Consider the following 24,310-nt stretch of genomic DNA (forward strand, 5'->3'; position numbering starts at 1 on the left):
AGATATGCTAGTAATTAAGGCATGGTGTACTAGCAATCACTCCGATGCTACTCTAAGATTCCCGTGCCGTAGTTGCGCTTAGGGTTATTTCTGTGTACTGTACTGTACTGCACTGTACTGTACCATACTTGTCAACTACAAGCTGGGACTAGGCTTTCGTCGTCTTCCTCAAGTCTTTGACCTTTGTTGTCTACTTTGATTTCTTTGTTCTCGCCTTCCCTGACAGCATCCAAAGCGCGTCGCATTAATGAGCTTTTTCTGAGTACAGCTTCCTTTCATTCTGATTCTTGCTCATCAACGTCTGCGCCATACGGTCCTCGACATCGGTGTTAAGAAACAGCCATCTGTGTACTGCCAGCTTCTCCTTTTCGTAGCATAGGTCAAACAGCAGCGACACAAGGCCATTGATGGCCACCCACGGCTGTCCATGTCTAGATCCTCCACCCCGGCTCTGCCACTCTACAGGAACAACAATGCAACTCGCGAGCCTGCGCCATCACTACTCATTCCATCCCAGCCACTCACACCATTGAACCCCCACCCGCAGTCGGCGCATTCTGTAATTACCCCTTTCTCTTGTCTAGACTATCAGACGAGTGTCAGCGACTAACTAGTTGCAGCAATCAGTGTCATCGACATACTCAATCCTAACGCCTGAAGAAACAGTCACACGCCTCTTCACTTCGCTTACACATGGACTCCAGCCAGGAGAAGCATCCTCACGCTTACACACTGATGGCCCAAACGAATTACCGCACGAGGAAGAGGAGCCGCTATGGAAGCGATTCCTGAAACAGTTTCAAGAAACCCTGATCCTCTTGCTGCTCGCCTCGGCCGCCATCTCTGCACTCATGGGAAAATTCGAAGATGCTATCAGTATCGGGCTCGCCGTTACCATTGTCGTCACGGTCGCTTTTGTGCAGGAGTACAGGTCGGAGAAGTCAATGGAAGCTCTTAATCATCTTGTGCCACATTCGGCACATGTCATTCGCGGCGAGGAGCCAGCCATTGCCAACGGTAGTGTCGATGGCAGAGATCAGGACTCCTTTGCGAAGATAGCAGCTGCCGAAAGAGTCTCGAGGACCGTCCCAGCCGCATCGCTGGTTGCCGGCGATCTGGTGCTCTTCCACACTGGCGATCGCATCCCCGCAGATATCAGAATCACCAAGGCTATCGACCTCTCCATCGACGAGTCCAACCTCACAGGCGAGAATGAGCCGGTCCACAAAGTCGCCGTATCGCTGGAAAGCAAGCTTACGGAGCAGAAAGCATCAGCTATCCCAGGAACCCCCACCTACGCATCTGAAGCTTCAGGTACGGTCGGTGTTGATCTCCGCCTGAATGAACAGAAAAATATTGCTTTCATGGGAACGCTGGTCAGATCAGGCTATGGACAGGGCATTGTGATTGGTACTGGCGGCAACACCGAATTCGGTGCCATCTCAGCATCTCTTCAAGAAATCGAGAGCCCTCGAACACCTCTGCAGCTTTCTATGGACCGTCTTGGCAAGGACCTGAGCTACATGTCATTCGGCATCATCGCTTTCATCATGGTCATCGGTTTCCTACGCGGACGACCTTTCATGGAGCTCTTCCAAATCGGCGTCTCGCTTGCCGTCGCTGCGATCCCAGAGGGCTTGCCCATCATCGTGACCGTCACCCTGGCGCTTGGCGTGCTTCGCATGTCTAGACGAAACGCAATCGTTCGCAGACTTCCCAGCGTTGAGACACTGGGATCGGTAAACGTCATCTGCAGCGACAAGACAGGCACACTCACCATGAACCACATGACCGTCACCAAGATGTGGCACTTCGATGATGCAGCCCCTGTCGATATCACCAAGATAAGTTCTTCAGAACCACCAGATGCCGCAACCCGAACAATCCTCAGAGTAGGCAATCTTGTCAACAATGGACGCATGGGCTCCGACCCCGGCTCTCGTACTACAGCTGCATCTGCGGCGATTCTTTCAACCATGGGTGGAGATGATGCGGCCAGCGCGAAGAGCCGATGGACTGGCCAACCTACCGATGTTGCTCTTCTCGATTTATTGGATGCTTTCGGTGAGGAAGACAGGCGCGATCATGCTGGACATCGGCGCAACGAAACTCCTTTCAGCTCTGAACGGAAATGGATGGGCGTCGTACTGCAAAGCCCATCAGATGGTAACGGAAGCGACATAGCCTACATCAAGGGTGCCTTGGAGCAAGTGCTTAGACGATGCGATACCTACATTACATCCAACGGCAGCGAGATAGTGCTTGACGACCAGAGGAGGCAAGAAGTCTCCAAGGCTGCGGATGACATGGCGAGAGAAGGCCTTCGCGTTCTCGGATTTGCGAGTGGAACTGTACGCGACACCGAGAAGGCGACCCGCAGCTCTAGGAGCGCAACTCCCTCCGAGAAGGCGTCGACCACAGGCAGCACTTTGGTAGAGGATGAGCATTTATACCAAGGCTTGGTCTTCGCTGGCTTGGTAGGCATGAGTGATCCTCCACGTAAGGGTGTAGACAAGTCAATCCGGAAACTCATGGCTGGAGGAGTCAAGGTCATCATGATCACTGGTGACGCCGAAACCACCGCTTTGGCTATCGCCAGCAAGCTTGGCATGCCGGTGAACATGAACTCGGCAGTCGGATCGCCCGTGCTTCGTGGAGACGAGCTTGATCGCATGAGCGAAGAAGATCTGGCCCAAGCCATTGTGAGGACCTCCGTCTTTGCACGTACCAGTCCCGATCACAAGATGAAGATCATTAGGGCGCTCCAGTCTCGTGGCGACGTTGTTGCGATGACTGGCGACGGGGTTAATGATGCTCCTGCGTTGAAGAAGGCAGATATCGGCATAGCCATGGGCAAGCTCGGCACCGATGTAGCAAAAGAAGCTGCCGACATGATCCTCACTGACGACAATTTCAGCACCATCCTCGGTGCCATCGAGGAGGGCAAGGGAATCTTCCACAACATACAGAACTTTCTGACATTCCAGCTCAGCACATCAGCTGCTGCGCTGGGTTTGGTCATGCTCAGTAGTGCGTTTGGCTACAAGAATCCGCTGAATGCCATGCAGATTCTCTGGATCAGTAAGTCGACTATCTGTCTGTACATGTTCACATGGATTATCTAACAAGAGAAATAGACATTCTTATGGATGGCCCTCCCGCTCAATCCCTTGGTGTTGAGCCTGTCGATAAAAGCCTTCTCACCATGCCGCCGCGCCCTCGCCATGCGCGAGCTCTGACCCCTCGACTTATCCGCCGCGTTCTTCAGTCGGCTGTGGTGATAGTCGCGGGAACTCTTTACACGTACATCAGTAATCTCACCGAGGCCGACCTTGCTGCTCATGAAGTTTCATCCCGAGACACAACTCTCACTTTTACAGCTTTCGTGCTGTTTGATATGTTCAATGCGCTTACTTGCCGTTCGGCTACTAAATCTGTACTGAATGGTGAGCTACGATTCTTAGGCGACAAAGCGAACAGTATGTTCAATTACGCAGTCGCTGGGAGTCTCCTCGGCCAGGCACTGGTCATTTACTTCCCACCCTTACAGGGCATCTTCCAGACGGAAGCGCTTGGGTTCCGGGACATTGTTGGGTTGACTGTGCTGGCCAGTACAGTGTTCTGGGTCGACGAAGGCAGGAAATGGTATGAACGAAGCAGGGGTGGCGCTGGGGGTTATGTTGGATACAGTTCCAGGGTCTAGAGAGGGATGAAGCCACCATGCATCCTGCACAGCTCGCTTGTACGCATAAGCTTTTGTTTTTTGGTTTGGCATAGAAACGAAGCACTTGGATCTGCGTTTTAGCGAAACCCCCTTTCCCATCGACACTGAAATAGTTATAGCTTAAAGTACAGCACTTATCTTTGATGTTCAAATCACCAAAAGTGCATCCGCCAGATTTTATGCACAGCAGCGACACCCGCATGAGGCACAGTAGATCGCTCGAAGCTCGCTCTAAGGTACGGTATCTTAGTGCATTGACCATGCACGATGATGCGGTGGCCGGACCTCGATCCGTCATCCCGCTCGTGTCGTGACGGTTTCAAGGACGCTCCGGGCTGAACTTAGCAAATGAAATCCCCCTCTCTGATCCTCGACCTAAAATGAAGCATTGACGAGATTCATGGTCTGGTTCGCGCCAAGGCACAAATTGTATACCGTCATGGCGAAGTGGTCAGCAACAGCAGAGGAGTGATAAGGTACAGAGCTTGTGCAGCAGAGATTTCGAGCTCACATGGTACTTGTATGTAGTTCCTGAGGAATGACTCAAGGGGTCGTCGCTGTTTGAGAACGAGGAAAACGAACCGACGACTATCGTCGCACGATGGTAAGACTAAAGGGATCGATCCATGTTCCGGTGTGCGCTGCTCCTGCTGGCTGGCTGCTGGCCGCTGCTGTTGCTGCACAGCTTGCATCGAACGTGTTGGCTTTAGTGGGATAAGCTTTGACCTGTGGAGAGAACCACAGACCCAAATCGATCGTTTTGCTGGAGGATTAAGCCGAGACCAGCTTGGTGGATGGGATCGATCTGTCATCATAAACGCGGCTCTTGTGAGCCTCAATCCTTAATCCCCAGACCTGCAGAGTGCTGTACGTCAAGGTACGAGATATCGGGCTCTCGCTCCTGCTGTACTGTACTTTATGTGTGTGTGAGTGAGTGTCGAAGGAGCCGTCAGACTGCCAACCCTTTTCCTTTCAGATCTGCAGCTCTAGAAGCGTCGTAGCGTCCCTCATTCTCTCTCGCGAGACAGGGTCTGTTCTCGACACATTTGTTATTGCATGTGTTTTACCCGTCTTGTTCTCTGTCGGTCAATGGTCTGGTAGATCCGTCTCGATCAACGCGCTTTCCGCGCTTCTTTAGAAATCATGCCCGAGGGGAGGCAGAGATCAGAGCAGGACACACAGGTCTTTCTCTCACGATTATTTGAACGATTGAAGACAGACACGCCTGGATATGAATGGGATGAGAAGCATCTGCCGTTCCACTCGGTAAGAGAGTACCACCCCCGCCGGGATACATTATCATTCAAGACCACCATCATCATCTTCTTCATCATCACCAACCCCATCGCTGCAGTTCGTTCTGAAGCAAGACCATACACTGACCGCGACTCACTGTCCACAGTCCTACGACAACTGGCACACGTTTGGTGTGTTGAAGGCGGCGAATAAGATCTATCCAGGAACCCGAAGACAGAGCAAGGACTCATTGAAGAGCGCCGACAGCAGAAGCAAGGCGACTCCAGAAAACAAAGCTGTGTCGGAACGAGGTGGACGAGATGGCATTCCTGTCGTGGCGCGCATATCGCGACACATTGTGCGCCTTGAGAGAGAGTACAAACTGGCAGAAAAACTCAAGGCTGAAGTGGATCCGCAATGCGACCATTTTGTAGAGCCCATCCAGTTCTTGCGCCTGCCTGCCCGGCTTCCTGGCGAGTCCACACTGGTGGCATTTATAGTTCGTGCACCTGGGCCGAATTATCTCAAAGAGCTGGTTGAGTTTGGTCCGAATGTCTATCGAGGATCAGTCGATCACACCCCTGCCACTCCCACTCTTACTCCCACTCCCACTGCGCCGGTCGACCACCACTACCTGCAGCGCGCTCCGGATACATTCGAGAAGATACCTATGCACTTATTCATGGACTTTGCCATCGGCGCTGCTGAATGTTGTGAGATACTGCATCACGGAAAAGAACTCGTACACGGCGAGCTACGTGCGGATGCCTTCCACTTCGAATGCAAGTCTGGCCGAGTCAGGCTTATCAATTTTGGCTCGGGCGCTCGCTCATTCGAGAATGGCTTGACGTCGGCTGGATGGAGTTCGATTACTTCAGAGGTGGGGATAGAGCACAAGCTGCAATTCATCGCACCGGAGCAGACTGGCCGAATGCCTGCCGAACCCGACACCAGAACAGACATCTACAGCTTGGGCATCCTCTTCTGGACCATGCTCACGGGTGAACCAGCATACAGAGGCAGTTCTCCCCTCGAGATCATGCAGGCTCTGCTCAGCAAGCGAGTGCCTGCGGTTGACAGCATACGGCTGGATGTTCCCCATGTCTTGTCGAATGTCATTCACAAAATGACCCAGAAGACCATGGATGATCGTTACCAGTCATCAGCAGGCCTGAAGTACGACCTACAGGAGATCAAGAGGCTCCTGGGCGAGGGCGATATCACCGCCATCGATACTTTCGTGCTTGGCTCCAAGGATGTCTCTTGCTTCTTCCACCTGCCAAGCGAGCAGATCGGGAGGCAAGAACAACGGCAAGCGCTGATCTCTGTCATCGAGAACACTGCTGCGCATGCTGCTCAGACCCTACCCATCTCAAAGCGCGGCTTATACAGCCTGAGCTCTCACACCTCCACCACGCTCTCCGGCGACCGCGCTGATACCACGCTGATGGATGAGAACTTGTCCGTGAGCTCGGCTTCTGGCGGCGATCGGGATGGCCGGCACAGCTCTATGATCGAGTCGAACCCGCCAGAGACACTCAGAATGCTGCGCGAACACACGTCTCAAGACAGCGTGGTGTCCAGTACGGAAGGCGCCCCTCTTGAGCAGAATCCCTCCAGTGAAAGCAGGACTTCTACGGGCAATAACGAGGGTACTTCGTCTAAGCCATCTTTCACCAACACTGGGTCGTTAAATGCTGGCTCGGATGGCTCGCTTCTCCGAACCGCACAGAGACTAAAAAAGCGTGGCAAGACCGTCACAGTATCTATCTCTGGTAGTGCTGGGCTGGGCAAGAGCTCCTTACTTCGAACGGCTCAGAACACCGCTAGGAAACATGGCTACTACGCTTCGGCCAAGTTTGATCAGATCAAGAGGGCGCCATTCGAACCTGTCTTGCGAGTGATGAGCTCCATATTTCGCCAGATTTTCTCCGAGAATGACGTAAATACCGACTTCCACAACAATATCCGATCATACATCAAACCATACTGGCCAACACTATCCGATTACCTCGATCTCCCGCCATGGCTGCTGTCCCAGTTCATGCCCGGCACTTCTCATTATTCTGCGTCGAGTACACCAACACCACGCCAGAAATGCGGTGCTCAGGGCAATACAGCTGCTGACTGGCTTCGCGCTGGTGGCTCAAATTCGAGCAAGAGCAACCGCTTTGTCCAGACATATATCGAAGTACTACGTCTGCTTGCGCTGCAGAACTTCTTCGTCCTATGTTTCGACGATCTGCAATTTGCTGATGCCGAGAGTCTAGACCTTCTCTGCAACGTCGTCAAGGCCAACATCCCAATCGTGCTGATACTCACCTTCCGCGACGAGAGTTCTTTGCCGCCAACCGTTCAGCCACTTCTCGAGAAAGCAACCAAGATTGATTTGATGCCCTTCAGCGAAGACGAGACTGCAGAGTACGTAGCAAACACGTTGCATCGTCCTGCGGGAGTGGTCGCGACCCTGGCCGCTGTTGTACAACAAGCCACGCGCGGCAATCCTTTCTTCATACGAGAGATGCTGGATGTCTGCTATCGAAAAGGCTGCATCTATTACTCCTGGCGTACATCTCAATGGGAGTTTGATCTAGACAAGGTCTTCGCCGAATTCTCCTCGCCGAATGCTGATGATTTCTCGTCGAACAATTTCCTTCACCGACGTCTTCAAGAGCTTCCGCGCACTTCCAAGTGTGTGCTTCGCTGGGCGTGCCTGATCGGCAACAGCTTTTCTTTCAATCTCGTAAAACAAGCGATGAGCTGCGACTGCTCCAGATCTGTTCCACGCGAGCTACTTCCGCCTGACTCGGGCGATCCAGTGTCGGGACTTCAGGGTGCAATCTCAGCATATATTCTGGTTGCAACGGATTTGGAGGATCGTTTCCGCTTTTCTCACGATCGCTATCTACAAGCCGCGGAGATGCTCTGCGAGGAGTTCGACAAGGCCGAGATGCATTATGTTATTGCCATCGCCATGATGAAACACACGCCTTACGACAGGATAAACACAAGTTCAAAGGCCCTCTTCGATCAAGCACGTCACATATGCAACGCAATCGAGGTCATCAAGAAGAGAAGGACAGGTTCTGTTGCGCCATTCCGTGATCTGCTATACCAAGCTGCTGAGACTGCTCGCGAGCAGGGAGCGCGGTCCATCTCACTTTTCTTCTTCCAGCACTGCCTGCTTCTCCTTCCGGACGATCCTTGGGACTCCACGTTGCCAGATGTGTCTTATCAAGAGACATTGACGCTGCTCACTAACTCAGCGGCCGCATATTGGTATCTGGGCTACTTTGACGAGTCTGGCACCATCCTACAGGAAATCTTCCGTCATGCTAGAAGTCCTGCAGACAAGACACCAGGATTCATCATCCAAAGCCGAATGTACGCTCAGCAAGGTGACAGCAGAACAGCGTTCTTGAGTATGAAACGAGCACTGTTGGACCTAGGAATCTCAATTTCAGATACTACATGGGAGGAGTGTGATCAAGAGTTCCGCGAACTGCTGCCACTCATCAACGTCACCGACCGGGAACTTTTTGAAGTGCAAGAGTCGGAGATCGATCAGGACATGATCACCATCGGTGCAGTCATGGTCGAGATGCTGAGCGCAGCATATTGGTCGGACGGACTTCTTTTGTACTATCTCACCTTGAAGATTGTACGCTTATATCTGGAACGCGGGTTGTTTCCACAGCTCTCTGTTGGCTTTGTGTTCTTGGCAGCTATTGCAGCCACACGATTCGACATGATTGAGGAAGCTGTAGAACTAGGCAACACTGTATTGAAGCTTCTCGACTGCTTTGATACAGATTCGTACACTTTAGGGAGAGGCCTGACTCTTCACGCTCTGTTCCTTGCGCACTTCACAACTGACATCAAGGACCAGCTACCGGCATTAGAGAGAGGCATGGAGGCCACAGTCTTGGCAGGAGATCGAATATTACACCTGCTGAATTTGGGTGTAATGGCAGCTTACCAGCTATGGAGCTCTCACGACTACCAGGAGATCGGGGCCTTCATCTCTTATCAGTATGAGGCCTTTCCAAATTGGCCCAAGGACCTCCGTGGGGGTGTCATCCTTCTATCTGTGCAGCAATACATACACGCCATGCAGGGCAAAACTGGTTGGCGATCAGCGGATACGATACTCGATGACGAAAACCACAACGGCAAGGAGTACGTCAACTACATCGCATCAAATGCAACAGCACCCGCTAGACCACGCTTCTTCTACGACAGTTACAGGATTGCTGCTCTCTTCCGATTCGGTCATTATAATGCTGCCCTCAAACTGGCGGACAGCGTCTGCGAGAACATTGACGACGTCTACTCGTTAAGACATCATTATTACGATTTGTTCTACGTAGCTATGTCGTTGATTGCCAAGATAAGGGAAGACACTACTGCGCCAGATGTCCAGAAACACCTTGCTCGTGTGCGCAAGTGTCACGCTAAGATCCAGCGGGCTGCTAGTATCCGGAGCATCAACTTCGATAATTGGCTGGACCTGCTTGCTGCCGAAATAGCAGAGCTGGAAGAACGGTTCTCAGACGCAGTCCTGCTGTACGAAGCTGCCATTGACGGTGCTGTAGTTCGCGGCACAATGTCAGAAGAAGCGCTCGCCTGCGAGTTGTATGGCGAATTTCTCTCCCGCAGAGGATCCACCCGACCAGCCCGCAGCCTGATCAACGATGCCATTGCTGTCTACCATAGACTGAGTGCATTGGGGAAAGCAGAGCATGTCACAGAGAAGCACGCTTTTCTTCTTCATGGCACGAAAAGCCTCATCACTGCGGACGCGGGCACACAGACGACCGAAAATGAAGACATCTCATACAATCTCGCGCATAACGAAGCCAACCTTGCCGCCGAGACACCCGCCGATCGGACGCACAACTACCTGACACGACAGGAGAAGGTACCACAGCACAGCCTTGAGAGCGATTTCGAATCATTCGCGGCAGTTGGGCTAGACATGATAGATCTTGCAAGCATTCTTGACTCCTCTCAGCTGCTGTCCTCGGAGCTGAAAGTCGAGAACCTTCTTTCCAAGTTGACCAACATAATCGTTGACTCGACAGGTGCAGGCTTGTGTGCCATTGCTATCAAGGAAGAAGATGTAGGATGGATTGTTGCCGCAGTCAGTGGTCCTGATAGTATTGCTGCCTTTCAGCAAAACGTCGGTCAGCCGGTCGAAAAGGCGAATGATCCAGTCGCGAAACAAGTCACGTTGTACGTGTTGCGTTTTCGAGAGGAGGTTTTCTGCCAGAACGTTCTCGATGACGAGCGGTTTGGCAATGTACCCGAGGAATGGCGGCGAGCGTATCCCGAGGGCAAAGCCATGATTGCACTTCCTATCTTTCATGGCAACGAGAGCACCATGCTCGGCTCCCTTTACATCGAGGGTCTGCCAAACTCGTTCACACAGCGAAATCTCACCGTTCTTCGTCTACTCGTAAACCAAATTGCCATCTCGATTGCCAATGCTCTGCTGTTCAAGCGGCTCGAGAAGGTGTCTGCTTCGAACATATCAATGCTTGAGATCCAAAAGCAGGCACTTGCCCAGGCGCGGGACTCGGAGCGCAAAGCCAAGATCGCAGAGGCCAAGGCTATGGAGATGGTGAGACTGAAGGAGGAGGCGGCCAAAGCAAAGTCAATGTTCCTGGCGAATGTGTCGCACGAGCTTCGCACACCTTTGAATGGCGTGATAGGCATGTCGGAGTTGCTCAAGGGGACCACACTCAATAGCGAGCAAGCCGGGTTTGCAGACAGCATCCGCGTCTGCGCCGATACCTTGCTGTCCGTCATCAACGATATACTAGACTTCAGTAAGCTTGAAGCTGGCAAGATGCAGATGTTCAACGTCCAATTGTCGCTTGTGCAGACGATATCCGAGGTCGTCCGGGCGCTGAGCTATACGAATATGGAACGCAACCTGAAGACTTTGGAGCAGATCGAGATCGATCCCGGTCAATTGGTCATGGGCGATCCAGTTCGCTTACACCAGATTTTGATGAACCTGCTGAGCAATGCGTACAAGTTCACTGCCAAGGGCACTGTGACGATCAAGGCTGTCATTGATGAAGAAGACGATGACGGCGTACTTGTGACATGCAGTGTGATTGACACAGGCATCGGCATATCAGAAGAACAGAGAAAGAAGCTGTTTCAGCCGTTCAGTCAGGCCGATAGTAGCACCGCTCGAAGCTACGGTGGTACAGGCCTGGGTCTCTCGATTTGTAAAGCTATCATCGAGAATGTACTTGGCGGCCGGATCTGGCTCGAGAGCAATCCGGGCGTGGGTACTACAGTGTCTTTCCAACTTCGTTTCCAAAAGGTCAAGAAGAGTGCCGAAGTCACCACACAGGGCATGGCGGATCCCATGGCGATGTTTGGCTCGGGCACATCGTCACACACTGCTGGGGTGAATCTGACAAACATACCCAGAGAGTCACTAAGAATCTGTATCGCAGAAGACAACCCAATCAACCAAAAAATTGCAATCAGCTTCGTGCAAAAGCTGGGTTTCAAGTGCGAAGCCTACGGAGACGGCCAACAGGCAGTGGATGCCCTGCTCAAAGCTAGCAAGGCAGGAGACCCCTTTCATCTTGTGCTCATGGATGTTCAGATGCCTGTACTAGATGGATACCATGCTACACGCGAGATTCGTCGGCAGACGGATCCGGTGGTCCGTGACGTACTTGTGATTGCAATGACTGCGTCTGCCATCCGCGGCGACCGGGAAAAGTGTCTCGAAGCAGGCATGAACAATTACCTCGCCAAGCCCGTCCGGTATGTATCATGTAAGGTCTTTCAATGTACGACTAAGCTAACAGTGCTACCAGCGCCCATGTACTCAAGCAAATGCTCGAGGGATACCTCAATCAATTTCCAAAGGCGATGCCTGACCTTCAGCAAAAGGCAAACCAGCTCGCCAAGGAAATCATCAACGAGGTGAACGTACCTGATGGGACAGCAACATCGGCGACGACCACAATGACGACAACGAACACGACAACGAACACGACACCGGCCAGAGCGCCGGGGTTATAGGGGTCGTGCTGTAATCGACGATGGGCTCACATGATGTAAAATAAAAGAAAAGCATCATACAAGGAGTAGTAGTAGTCTTTTTGTTTTTGTATCTGTCATGATGATGGATGATGATTGTTTGGTTTTTTTGTTTCTTTCCTACTGTTCAACATACCACAGGACAGGACACTCTGTTATACCAGGCGTTCACAAAGGATGTTTCGTTTTCGAAGGACTCGGGGTGGGGTTTGGCATAGAGAGCTTTTTTGTGTGTATGTGGTCACCAGCATCGGACACCTTTCAGCGAGAAGAGTGGGTTTTTTTCCGAGGGAATATTTACTGTCTATACTGAGGGAAGGGCGTGTTTCATGAAAGCTAGCCCAGATACCAAATAAATTGATGGTGTTGTTGCTGTCATTCGTCAGTGTTGTTAGATATCCCCCACTCAACCAGAACCGTTTTTGTATCCATACAGCTGGAAAACTCAAGCACTCTTCTTTCTGCTTCTCCCTTAAGTGAAAAGAAAGCCTGCTATCTTGATCACAGTACGATATCGTCTCATGTACCCTGGTATACGTGGATGGGAAACACATCGTCCACAAGCCACATACCACGCAAATTTAAGTCTCACTCGACTCGAAACGTTTACAATGACGCCTGAATACAGGTCACGACAACGATTGCCAAGGCGCCTGACAAACATGTTCTACCTGAGCAGCGTAGATGTTCTTGAGTCGTGTAAGCCCCGAGGCTGAGTAGAGACCGAGCAAAGCAGATGTTTCTCGTCGAATACAGTAGGTATTTTCCAAGTTTGTTCCGGCGTCGAAAAGCTCGAGGGAGACCCTGGTCAGGAGGAATCATGTTCATTTTCTGGTATTCGTTTCTGTAGCAGCATAGATATAGGGACTGTACATATATATACGCCTTAGAATCGAACCACCATCGCTCGGTGCAGTAAAGTCAGTGAGGTTTCTTGTTCTGATGTGTGGACTACTTCGACCACCCGGACTAGCTTTTGCAGGCGTGACATGGTGGTATGGTACACGGCCATTCGCACCAGCCAACAGAAACGTGTCTTCCTATCCTGATATCCTTGCACTAGTCCAAAGTCGATCAAGACAAGCCAACCAGCCACACCTTGACAGACCAGCCAGTATTGCAGCAAGGCGATAGATACCAAGTACCCCAATGACCTCTCTGCCCGCACAAGAAACGGAACCCTAGCATTGAGTGTCAAATCCTTACACACGGGTTCCTGCATCGATGGTCCATACTTGGTGTTCTGCATACATACATACTTGTGTCCTGTTCTGCATACTTTACCGTCTGGTGGTCACCGTACCCACTTACTTGCATAGCCTAGTCGTCCCCTTGTGGATGTTCGTACATGTCTCTGTATCGCATCGGATTGATTGTGCAGGCTACAAGTCTTCTGGTTCTTGGACTTTCTGTTCTGGGATCGAGCTGGAATGTCGAGATGGCTTATACATGTCGGCATCTGGACTTTTGGCCTAAGGGAGGTGGGTTCAGGGAAAGGGGGTTCGTGGTTCTGATACAGGATTTGTGAATTCTTGTATTAATCGGTAAGGAAAGCATCGTGCATATCGGTGTGCCTTATTCCTGCGGCGTTCCGTTGCTTTGTTGTTACCCTTTGCATCCATTATGTTTGCGTCTAATCAAGGAAGAGAGAGAGAGATGAGGTAGGTAAGTAGGTAGATATAACGACAGGTACGTGATTTCTCGTCACCGCTATATATGTTCCTGTCCTTACCGGTATATTTTTGCTCAGTCTTGACAGAGAGTTCATAAGGAGTGGTGACTACAGGCTCCTGACCCTCATGGAAATCTTCTTTCTTAGACTGCTATTCTGTCGTTCTTAGTAGAAGGGAAAGAAAGGAAGGAATAGACGTGACGTGACGTGTATTCCACTTCGCTTTCAATCGCTCAGTTCTGTGTATGTGAATGTGTATGTGTATGTGTATCTCTATTTCTATGTGTCAATGTGGCGTACCTTAAGGAAGACACGCTGTATACACAGTGTATCTGTGTACCTTACCGCAAATACCTAAATGCCCCTGTGCTACACCACACATCCTTCACACATGCTCTAACACACTCGACACAAAGAATGTCGCAGTGCGAAACCACGCTGTGATCGTTTTCCCTCTACTCTGTACCATCTCCTCATGAGCAACAACAGGAAGAACAAACCAAGATCAAGGACTGCTTAAGGGATCTGTCGGCAGTCTGGACATCCTCGCCCCTTCTTTAAGAAGCACTTGATTACTGTACACAAAGCAGGCAAACCTTGACACAACTCGATGAGACCCAACCAGATTTCTTCGGAGAAAGTCCTCTGTCCTCTGGCCTCTCGAAAGTCATGTCACTTGTCTTGACTCGACCAGGTATATGGATCCTGTAACAGAAGACGAAACCCAGAACGGCGATCGCTCGATTAGCAAGACTCTAGTCACCATGTCCCCTTGATTTGGTCCAAAGTAGTACAGTAGTTCAGAATCAAAGAAAAACCGGATAAGAGGGTCCAAGACATCGAGTTCGTTCATTCACCGACCATTCATTTGGTCTCTGTACCTGGATCCTGAACGCATCTGCTATGTCGTCTTGGAAGTGCGAGTCTGGCGGCTTTGGCGGTGTGTGAGAGACAGGGACATATAGCATCTCGTCGTCGCGCAGAGGAGATGACAAATACCGCCTGATGTTGCCTTGTCTGGCTGTCGAGAAGGCAGCTCCCTATCCTCCTTATGCCTGATTCTGGTGCACCAAGGACATGCCGAACGACGAAAAAGGGTCATGTTACGATGGCTTGAGCGGAACGGCCAGGAGAAAGTGGTGTGTAGCCGTAGCAGTGACAGTATCAAATCGGTAAATAAATGGATGGATCATTTGTGCAGATGACTTTGTCCAGTGGAGGAACATAAAAGACGAGGGGGATGCCTGCTCGAACTCCCTGTTTTTGGCTACTGTATGCTTCTTGGATGTGGCATATTGGGTTCTGTGCATGCGCGATTTTTGCCAAAGACATCGAGTTAACAGAAAACATCACCTCGCACGCATCAACCTCGACTGTTCCTCTCATCGTTGCCTCCCTCCTCTGCCTGCAGTGGAACGTCCGAGTACTTGTTCAATCCGTCATCTGTGACCTCTCTTGTCTCTCTGTCCTCGATCGATCGAGAGGCCCAAGTCATACCATACTTCCGTACCACAAGCGTAACCACAAGAAGCCGCCTCAACCATGCGTCCTCCTCGCTCGTCCCAGACCATCGCCGCCATCACAACAGCTCTTCTTGTCCTGCTGCCGCGTCTCGTCTCCAGTGTAGACATCACCCGCGACCCCGAGCTCGTTGCGAAACTCCGGGCATCGGCCAGTAACCTCGACAGGAGAGCTTTGCTGGCCAATGATAGCGATTGGCTTTATGATTTTACGGTCTGTCTTTCCTTCTCCTGGCCGTGAAGTGAGGGATTTCGAGTAGCTGACTCAAAGGTCTAGCTTCAACGGACTTATACCTTTGCGCCTGGCGGCGTGTCGAATGCAAATGCTGCTACGTTTCCCGCGACGGTTGGGCAGGGCATGACCAGTAAGTTTTCTTCTTTGCTTGTTACACTTACGGGAAACACCGGCCTACCTCTCACATGTTCACTGTCCCTCTCCGAAAAAAATCAGGTAGTTGTCGTACCCATATTATCAGACTTACCCCAAGAGAAAAAGTGGCCGTTCTGAACCTTGGACCCTGTTCCATGCTCCCAATGCACTGGCACCCTCGAGGCAGCAACTACGTCTACGCCGTGCACGGCACGACAGCAACCTACATGATCAACGAGAACTCATTCGGGGTCGTCAAGCAGGTTTTGACGCCTGGCAAGATGACGGTTTTTCCACAGGCTAGTTTGCATATGATGATGAATATTGGTTTGTCTTTTGCTCTTTCTTCATCTCCTGTCAAGCTGAAATGGAACGAAGGAGAGAACTAACAAAGCTGTCAGGTTGCACGAACGCGCAACTCGTCTCGGCGCTCAATACAGAAGACACGGGCACGACAAACCTGGCCACCGCATTGGCGCTGCTGTCTCCTGACCTCGTAAATGCCGCGTTGGGGTATCAGGACTTCCTTGGTGCTAGTGGCGGCAGTGGCAATTCGAGCGCGACGGCCAAGATATGGCCTGTGGGTACGGGTTCGAATTGGGGACCGGAGGCTTGTAGGAAGGTTTGTGCTGGGAAGCAGAAGGTCGAGGATCAGACGGGGAGTTGTGGACCGCCTGCTCCTTCGGGTGACCGCGATAGTAGTGCGAATGACGAGAGCGAGTGGCTCTATACGTCAGAGTGGTGAGGCTCTTGTTTTATCTTTGTTGGATCTATTCTGGGACGTGGTTGATTCTTCGTCTGGAGATCCTAAGCAGAGAGGGAGGGACGGAAAGAAGAGGCGAACGATGCAAGAGTGCTTCGTGACCATGTATCGGGGGTATCTCGCTGGACATGTTTTTGAAGATTCAAGCTTCATTCCTTCTCAGTGTATGCGTGGTTGTGGCCCATCGTCTTCCACAGTGGATTCGCTCTATTCGTTAGTCTAAATCACTGAGCTCCGACTCTTCATCACTCGTCTCCTGCTTCTTCTTCCCGCCCTTTTTGCCTGCCTTTGCCTTGGCCCCGGCTTTGACTTTCTGCTTTTTCTCCTCCCTGCTATCAACCTGTTTCTGAATCCTCTCGCGTTCTGGCCGTCCTCTTTTTGACAACTTCTCTTCCAGCTCGGTAAACTCGTCGCTCGTGACATCGGTCCCCACAAGACCCTCAAGCATCTCGATCTCACCAGCCCAGATACCCCTGTCTTCTCGGTCTTTGCCCTTTTCGTCTTTGAGAATGTTGCCGTCGTCGTCGCGCACGTCTATGGGCGTTTCCAAGACCATTGGGAGATTGTGAAAGCGGGAGTCGTTGACGATGGCGTGGAATGCTCTCAGACCCAGAAAGCCAGTACCGATGTTGGCGTGTAAGTCTCGATTACTGGAAAATGGAGCTTTACTGTCGTTGAGATGCACAGCACGAAGATAGTTGAGGCCGACAATATCATCGAATTCAGAGAGGGTCTTGTCGAGGGCGGCGGGAGTGCGCAAATCGTAGCCACCAGCAAAGGCATGGCATGTGTCAAGACAGACGCCGACGCGAGACTTGTCTTGGACATGAGCAATGATATCACGGAGATCTTCAAAGGTAGATCCCAGGACATTTCCGCCCGCGGCCATGTTTTCGAGGAGGGTGATTACGGTGGACGTTTCCTTGTGGGCGCGATTGAGGTTGCTGGCCAGATGTGCAATAGCTTCAGCTCGGTCTGTTGTAAGACAATTACCCGGGTGAAAATTGTAAAGACGAATCCCTAGTTTCTCGCAGCGCTTTATGTCGTCGAGGAATGAATCATAGGCTTGCTTTGTGCGATCTTTGTCCGTATGAGCGAGATTGACCAGATAGGAGCCGTGGGGTACGACGTTCTTGTTTTGTTGGTAATCATGTTTCTTGCATTTATCCAAGAATATCGAGGCCACGCTATCTTCTAGCGGAGGGTTGGCCCATTTGCGCTGAGACTTCAAGAACAATGCAAAAGCGTTTGCACCAATATGAAGAGAGTTTGTGACGGCGTTTCCTACGCCTCCTGCAGCACTGACGTGAGCTCCGATGATGACTTTGCAGAGAGGGTTTCTGCCTCGTAGAGGTTGCATTTCGGCTTCCTTTTCTTCCTTTGTCTTGCGTTTCTTGGGTGTCTTTTTTTCTGTGGCCGTCGTCGAGGGCTCTGCCTCCTCTTCTTTGACTACCTGTTCTTTCTTTGGTGCGGGGGCTTTTCTGGCCTTTTTCGCAGGAAGGATCTCTTCTTCTTCTCCTTCTTGTTCTGCAGCCTGAGGATCCGGATCCTTCCTGGCTCGTCGACTGCGCTTGGGTGAAGGTAGCTCCTGGGTCACCGACTCTTCTTTCACCTGGGCTCCCTTGGTAACAGCAGTACCATTCTTGGCGCTGGCTATGACTGTCTTGTCCCGGGTCACGCGCTTGCGTTTTGTGCCTCTGCTGGCAGGAGCAGACACTGCAGTTTCTCCCTGGTCTGATTCTCGAATCACGGATGGCGGAGCAGAAGACAGATCGGACGAGTCTTGTCGAGAGGGTTTCTTGGGGATCCTGGGAGGCATCGCACAGTGTTTTGATGAGTATAAGGCTTGATCAGGACGTTGGGAGATGAGCAGCGTAAGAGAGTAATAAGAAGGTGGGTTCTTTCCGTTATTGGAAGTTGTAGAATACCTTAGGTAAATGGAAGGTATGACGTTGAGATGCCAGGGACGAGTGAAATGACGGGGAATCTGCCTCCGACCCCGACTCCGAAAAGCTTATCTCTGCATTGATTCTTATCGATAAGACTGGCGGGCACTTTACAGTAGATTATTCTGTCCAGTCGTCTACTTTTTTTTCTTCCTTTTCAAAGCAATACTCAGACACACAAGACAACTACCAGAAAGAGCCATGCCCAAATCAGCGAGGAAGAACAGCGCTGCTGTGTCAAAAGCCGATCCTTACGCCGGAGCAGCGTCGCGCAAAAAGGGACATGCGGCGAATAATGTCTTCAAATTCAACACGGATCTGGGTCAACATATCCTCAAGAACCCGGGTGTTGCCCAGGCCATTGTCGACAAGGCAGACTTGAAGCAATCAGATGTACGACTCTGTCTTTTTTCCCCAAAGCCGCGAGACATGCACTGAGAATACAAAACAGATAGTCCTAGAAGTCGGACCTGGAACCGGCAACCTGACAGCCAAAATCCTCGAAAAAGCCAGAAAAGTCATCGCGTGCGAGGCCGACCCCCGAATGGCGGCAGAAGTAACAAAGCGTTTCCAAGGCACGCCGGCCGCGAACCGCCTCGAAGTCATCCTGGGCGACGTGCTCAAGCACCCTCAGCTGCCTTATTTCGACGTCTGCATATCCAACACGCCCTACCAGATTTCCTCACCCCTGACCTTTCGCCTGCTGGCTCTTTCACCTTCACCTCGCTCCTGCGTGCTCATGTTTCAGCGCGAGTTCGCCATGCGACTATTCGCCAAGCCGGGCGAGAAGCTTTACTCGCGACTGTCCGTCAACGCGCAAATGTGGGCCAAGATCTCGCACGTCATGAAGGTGGGAAAGAACAACTTCAACCCGCCGCCGCAGGTCGAGTCCAACGTCGTCAAGATCGTGCCCAAGGTGCCGCGGCCATCCATCAGCTACGATGAATGGGACGGTCTGTTGCGCATCTGCTTCGTGCGCAAGAATAGGACGCTCAGGAGTTCCTTCCTCGCCACCACGAGCGTCATGGACATGCTGGTGTCCAACTACAAGACGTGGTGCGCGCAGAATGATATCCTCATCGACGACACCCCTCTTTCCGCCGAGGAGACAACCAACGAAATGGGCATGGAAGACGACGAACCAGCGGACATGGACGTTGATGAAGAAGAAAACGACGACGACATCCCCGACTTCTTCAAGGACGAATCGAAAAAGGCGGCGCCAAAAAACAACCCGAACCGCAAGAAGAAATCCCGCGTCACAGAACTCGTGCGCGCGAAAGTGCAAAAGGTGCTGGAAAAAGACACCGAGCTAGGCGAGAGGAGAGCGCGCCTGTGCGACGAGGGCGATTTCTTGAAGTTGCTGTTTTGCTTCAACTCGGAAGGCATTCATTTCAATTAGGTTTCTTGCTCAACTTCTCCTCGCTTTGGGTTCCTTGCCTGACCCCAGGACTCTGGACGTGGGAAAACAGGAAAGAGTAACGGAATTGTGGCATTGCCCTGGACGATTATCGTCGGGGGGTTTTCTTTCATCGCGGTGATTTATTGGCGTTTCTTGTTCGGAGCATGGCGTGGGTCGGAGTTATGTCGAGTCGCTGCAGTGACCAGGTAAAATTACCTCAGTAAAGCTGAACAGAGGAAACGAAAAGGAACGGCGGAGATGGGCAGGGATTTCGCAGATACGAGCATGTCTTCTATGTATATCCCAGAAAAGCCATCGTTCATGCTGAATAGAGATGAATCTTTTCCTCCGCATGTTCGTGCACTTAGGTCTGAGTAATCGACTAGACCATTTCCATATGACCTTTTCTTCTCTCCTCTCCTTGATTATGGCCTCAACCACCCTCAACTTGTACCTCTTGTTCAACAACCTATCTTTCTCTTACTTCTCCTCGATTTGTCTAACAGTCCACCTAGCTCCGTGAAATCTCTCGCGCCTAACTCGACTTGCGAGAAAGATGTCTATATATGAATCATGCGCTACCTCGTATCAAGCGTGACTGACTCGCTTATCGGAGATTGATCGATTTCTGACCACCAAAACCCCATCGACTTTATCCTCGACCCTGGGAACTTTTTGTCCCATCAAGACTGATTTCTCGCATTCGATCCGCCACAAAGTCCCATCAACGCCCGAGGCCGACGCCTTCGTCCCACTCACCCACACTCTCTCCAGCCAACCCGAACAAAGAGCACACCGCCGAGAACAGAACAAGAACCCGCGAAAATGGTGCGCAAACTAAAGCACCACGAGCAGAAGCTGCTGCGCAAAGTCGACTTCACAAGCTACCCCTCGGACTCGAACCACCGCCAATCAGCCATCGTACGGCGGTACTCGGTATCCAACCCCTCGGACTACACGTCGTACAACCGCCTATGCGGCCAGCTGCGCCAGCTAGCTCACAAACTGACCCTGCTGCCGCCGGAGTCCGCCTTCCGCCGCAAGCAAGAAGACCTGCTGCTGGGCAAACTCTTCGATATGGGCATTCTGGGCACGGGCGGCAAGAGCGGCTTGGGGAAACTCAGTCATGTCGAGCATAAAGTCACCGTGTCGGCGTTTTGCAGGCGGCGCTTGGGCGTGGTTATGACGCGACTTCGTATGGCGGAGAACGTCACTGCTGCGAATAAGTTTATCGAGCAGGGCCATGTCCGGGTTGGCACCGAGGTTGTTACTGATTCGGCGTTCTTGGTCTCGAGGTTAGTGTCCTCTGATGCTGATGCTGCTGCTGCTGCTGCTGTTCTTTTGACAAGGGCATGCATGCGAAAGAACGAGAGTGCTAATGTGTTACCGAGCAACAGGAATCTAGAGGACTTTGTCACCTGGGTCGACTCGTCCAAGATCAAGAGGAACATCATGAAGTACCGCGACAAGCTCGACGACTTCGATCTGTTGTAAGCGGTGGCAAGGCAAGGGTGTTCATCTTTTCTTGCTCTGCACTAGGCTGTCGACAACAGATGGCAAGAGGAAGCGTGTGTGTCATTCGGAATACATTGCATCGAGTGTCCCTCTTTTCTTTCTCTGGGGCCGGACCATCAAAAACCACATTCTGGGTTTCTTTTCTTTAGCGTGGCGTTAGCGGGTGGAATAGAAGGGAGGACTATCAAGAACAACAAGAAAAAGGGCATGCGACTGGAACTATCGAGGTCGAGGGTGGAGAAGATCACAGGCGCGATATAGAATCAAGAGAAAGACTATCAAGAACACAGCTCTTGTATCACATTGGGTTTGTCAGGATTGGAATCTCCATGAATCCAATTGAGCCGGCGAAGAGCGTTTCACCACACCAAGTCCTGTTTTACCTCTGGTAACTCACAAGTGAAAAACGATCAAGGATGAGAGATGTTCAAAAAAGGAAAAAAAAGTGCAATTTCGGGGGCTGGTTGTGGATGAATGCATGCACGATACTGTACATTATAGAGAACAAAGAACACAGCTCCTCCGTAGTTATGTCTAAAAGGCACCGTCGGTCCTCATCTTCTGCTCACTCGTCCACGGCTCGCTCGTCAAACTGGTGGGCTTGTGTGCGGGCTCGCAGCTGACTCTGCCGCTCAGAGGACCAGGCGTCGGCAGCTTGACACCCTGTGCGCTGTAGCTTCGTCCCTGGCTCGCGATCTCGGCTCCCGAGCCTGCCTGGCCCGCCGAGGCCTCCTTTCCTGCCTCGCCGGCGAGCCCGGGGGCCTGGCCGCTCGCGCCCGTCGCCTTTGCTGCCTGTGCTAGCGCTGTGAGCAGAGACTTTGTGGTCTCCGGGGTCAGGTCCTCGTAGTAGTCGTCGTTGATCTGCACCATGGGGGCGTTGGCGCATGCGCCCAGGCACTCGACCTCGGTGAATGTGAAGAGGCCGTCCTTGGTGGTCTCGCCGTGGTGGATGCCGAGGTTCTCCTCGATGGCCTTCATGATTCCGTCTGAGCCTCTGAGCTGGCAAGGGGTCTATTATCTTCAAGTCAGCACCTGCGCAGGCTTTTTAGGTCTCTGGTGGTCAAGTTCGTACAGTTGTGCAGCATTGGACGTGGAATTTCCCGACAGGACTCCGGTTGTACATGGTGTAGAAAGTGGCAACCTCATAAACACGCATGGGAGGCATCTCGAGCAGTCTGGCGACCTCGTTCATGACGCTGATGCTGGTGAATCCGTGTTGTCGCTGGCCGAGATCGAGCAGGGGCATGACTGCGGCCTTCTTGTATTGTGGAGGGTATCGGGCAAGCACCTCTTGCATGAGCTTCTCGTTGATCGCATTGAATTTGAAGGGGACGTCGGGGTTGTTTTCCGGCGAGTCGCGATGCTGCAGGAGAACGACATGGTCAGTCAAGCTTGTCTTTCGATCAAGTCTAGCCGTATCGCTGGACAAGGACGAGCGCAACGGCAGAATGCAGAATGGTGAAGAAGGCAGTGATGACATACGACCATGAGAGAATCGCTTCGGACGGCGGGAGTCGAGACAAAAGACCGGCGCGGCTGCTTGAATGCTGCCCGCAGCACTCTGCTGCCACTTCGGAAGGCCATTGGGGTGAATTTGGTAGCCATTGTGAGGGTGGTGGTGTATAGCGAATGCGAATGTATCGTCTTTCTCGTGCAGGTCGACTTGACTTGACTTGACTTGACTTGACTTGACTTGACTTGGATGCTGGAGAGGCAGGCACGAAGCTCAGCCAATGACATGTCGCCCATTGACATTTGGTGCACAGACTCTTTTCCCTCCAATCACAGACTCCGACCTCGAGTGATTCTGACCTCGACACAATTTAGGCATGTCTTTATGCAGAAATCACCAATTATGCAACATCAATCAATTGCGCAAGGTTCGCTGTAGTCGAATTGTCTCCAAATCATGACTGTAGAGTAATCTCTCGACTGCCTCACTATACCGTTCAAGCAGGAATGATTACCACTACCTCGTGGGAACAACTTGAGTGCAGAGATACGTGTTTCCATACCATGTCAAGGAAATACAACTTATTCGTGTCACCATGGGTCATTGACACGAGTGAGAGTGGTCTGATATGTACAGAATCCAGATATCGTACAGTCCCAGTCACTCAATCCATAGAGGAACATGACACAGTCTACCTCCTCTGCATATCGAGAATCTCGGGGTGCTTGTGCACACTGGGCATGAGACCCAGTCCGATTGCGCGTCGCACTGCTTTGGCTAGTCTCCTCTGGTTGACGGGTCGTAGACCGGTGTCTCTGGAGTGCTTTATTCTTCCAGTCTCGGTCATGTACTCGGACATCATTGCAAAGTTCTGTAAGAGCGTGACTTGTCAGTTCATCGTGCGCATACAACCCGTGTGAAGAGACAGGCGTGAAGTCGTACCTTGTAGTGGTCCATGGGGTTGATCTGCAGCAGATCAAACACATCTCTCTTTGGTCTTCCCTTGGGCTGTGACTGTCTCCATTTGCTCATCTCGACACCGCTCAGATCGTGAGGGGCGTACACGTCTCCGCTCTTCCATCTGCGCGTGAGTTGTCGCTCGAGGTCCTGACGATCATTGGCGCGCTGAATGTCTGCGAGTGACTCCTTTCTCTTGTTCGCAGCACCGATTTTCTGTAGCGAGTCTTCCATGACGGCAAACAGCGATGAGTTTGGACGATCCGCCCGTTTCGGCTGGTTGAACTGTGGGCGAGCGCGGACCTGGGTGGTGTTGCGAGGTCGCGGGTTCTGAGTGTTCTGCTCGGCTTTCATATTGGCCATCAACGCTGCGACATCATCAGCATCATGTCACAGATCATCGAGCATTGCGCTCCCAAGTGGTGCCGACACACCTGTCCACGGGTTTCCCTCTGCGCCCTCGCTGCACCTGGCCGACGAGCTGAAAAGCCGCAAAGATTTTGTGTAGGCCTGCGTGGGCCGCCTGGCCGCAGCCAGTGTGGTGTTGTACAATGACATGTCGTTTGTATGTGTCGACAAGAAGACTAGACCTTGGTGGTGGTGGAGGCGTACAAGTCAAGCAGTATATAATATTGTTCCATTTCCAGCTCACTCACCACCCAAAACCGCCGGCGCTTC

The 24,310-nt window shown here is 51.8% G+C and overlaps 8 protein-coding genes across 8 annotated transcripts; 5 read left to right on the plus strand and 3 right to left on the minus strand.

Annotated features, from left to right (window-relative positions):
* Window positions 1-851: 851 nt before the first annotated feature.
* On the plus strand, window positions 852-3,703 carry AAFC00_001208 (uncharacterized protein; the record flags this gene model as incomplete). Its single annotated transcript, XM_069348541.1, has 2 exons — window positions 852-3,081; window positions 3,138-3,703. 2 exons carry the CDS (start codon window positions 852-854, stop codon window positions 3,701-3,703), a joined length of 2,796 nt encoding a protein of 931 aa, XP_069203837.1.
* A 1,164-nt stretch (window positions 3,704-4,867) lies between these two features.
* On the plus strand, window positions 4,868-12,016 carry AAFC00_001209 (uncharacterized protein; the record flags this gene model as incomplete). The annotated part of the gene is made up of 3 exons (XM_069340370.1): window positions 4,868-4,990; window positions 5,127-11,755; window positions 11,809-12,016. 3 exons carry the CDS (start codon window positions 4,868-4,870, stop codon window positions 12,014-12,016), a joined length of 6,960 nt encoding a protein of 2,319 aa, XP_069203838.1.
* Window positions 12,017-15,248: 3,232 nt separating this feature from the next.
* AAFC00_001210 (uncharacterized protein) lies at window positions 15,249-16,341 on the plus strand (the record flags this gene model as incomplete). The annotated part of the gene is made up of 4 exons (XM_069347902.1): window positions 15,249-15,440; window positions 15,504-15,591; window positions 15,723-15,923; window positions 15,998-16,341. 4 exons carry the CDS (start codon window positions 15,249-15,251, stop codon window positions 16,339-16,341), a joined length of 825 nt encoding a protein of 274 aa, XP_069203839.1.
* Window positions 16,342-16,573: 232 nt separating this feature from the next.
* Window positions 16,574-18,178, minus strand: AAFC00_001211 (uncharacterized protein; the record flags this gene model as incomplete). Its single annotated transcript, XM_069340371.1, has 1 exon — window positions 16,574-18,178. One exon carries the CDS (start codon window positions 18,176-18,178, stop codon window positions 16,574-16,576), a length of 1,605 nt encoding a protein of 534 aa, XP_069203840.1.
* Window positions 18,179-18,506: 328 nt separating this feature from the next.
* AAFC00_001212 (uncharacterized protein) lies at window positions 18,507-19,707 on the plus strand (the record flags this gene model as incomplete). Its single annotated transcript, XM_069340372.1, has 2 exons — window positions 18,507-18,698; window positions 18,757-19,707. The coding sequence occupies 2 exons, from the start codon at window positions 18,507-18,509 to the stop codon at window positions 19,705-19,707; spliced, it is 1,143 nt and encodes a 380-aa protein (XP_069203841.1).
* Window positions 19,708-20,532: 825 nt separating this feature from the next.
* Window positions 20,533-21,201, plus strand: AAFC00_001213 (uncharacterized protein; the record flags this gene model as incomplete). The annotated part of the gene is made up of 2 exons (XM_069340373.1): window positions 20,533-21,002; window positions 21,105-21,201. The coding sequence occupies 2 exons, from the start codon at window positions 20,533-20,535 to the stop codon at window positions 21,199-21,201; spliced, it is 567 nt and encodes a 188-aa protein (XP_069203842.1).
* Window positions 21,202-21,756: 555 nt separating this feature from the next.
* On the minus strand, window positions 21,757-22,827 carry AAFC00_001214 (uncharacterized protein; the record flags this gene model as incomplete). The annotated part of the gene is made up of 3 exons (XM_069340374.1): window positions 21,757-22,233; window positions 22,295-22,585; window positions 22,705-22,827. 3 exons carry the CDS (start codon window positions 22,825-22,827, stop codon window positions 21,757-21,759), a joined length of 891 nt encoding a protein of 296 aa, XP_069203843.1.
* Window positions 22,828-23,366: 539 nt separating this feature from the next.
* On the minus strand, window positions 23,367-24,190 carry AAFC00_001215 (mitochondrial 37S ribosomal protein bS18m; the record flags this gene model as incomplete). Its single annotated transcript, XM_069340375.1, has 3 exons — window positions 23,367-23,546; window positions 23,618-24,000; window positions 24,067-24,190. 3 exons carry the CDS (start codon window positions 24,188-24,190, stop codon window positions 23,367-23,369), a joined length of 687 nt encoding a protein of 228 aa, XP_069203844.1.
* Window positions 24,191-24,310: the final 120 nt, after the last annotated feature.

This window comes from Neodothiora populina (assembly GCF_041146345.1).
Source record: "Neodothiora populina strain CPC 39397 chromosome Unknown canker_contig_12, whole genome shotgun sequence".
Lineage (NCBI taxonomy): Eukaryota > Fungi > Ascomycota > Dothideomycetes > Dothideales > Dothioraceae > Neodothiora > Neodothiora populina.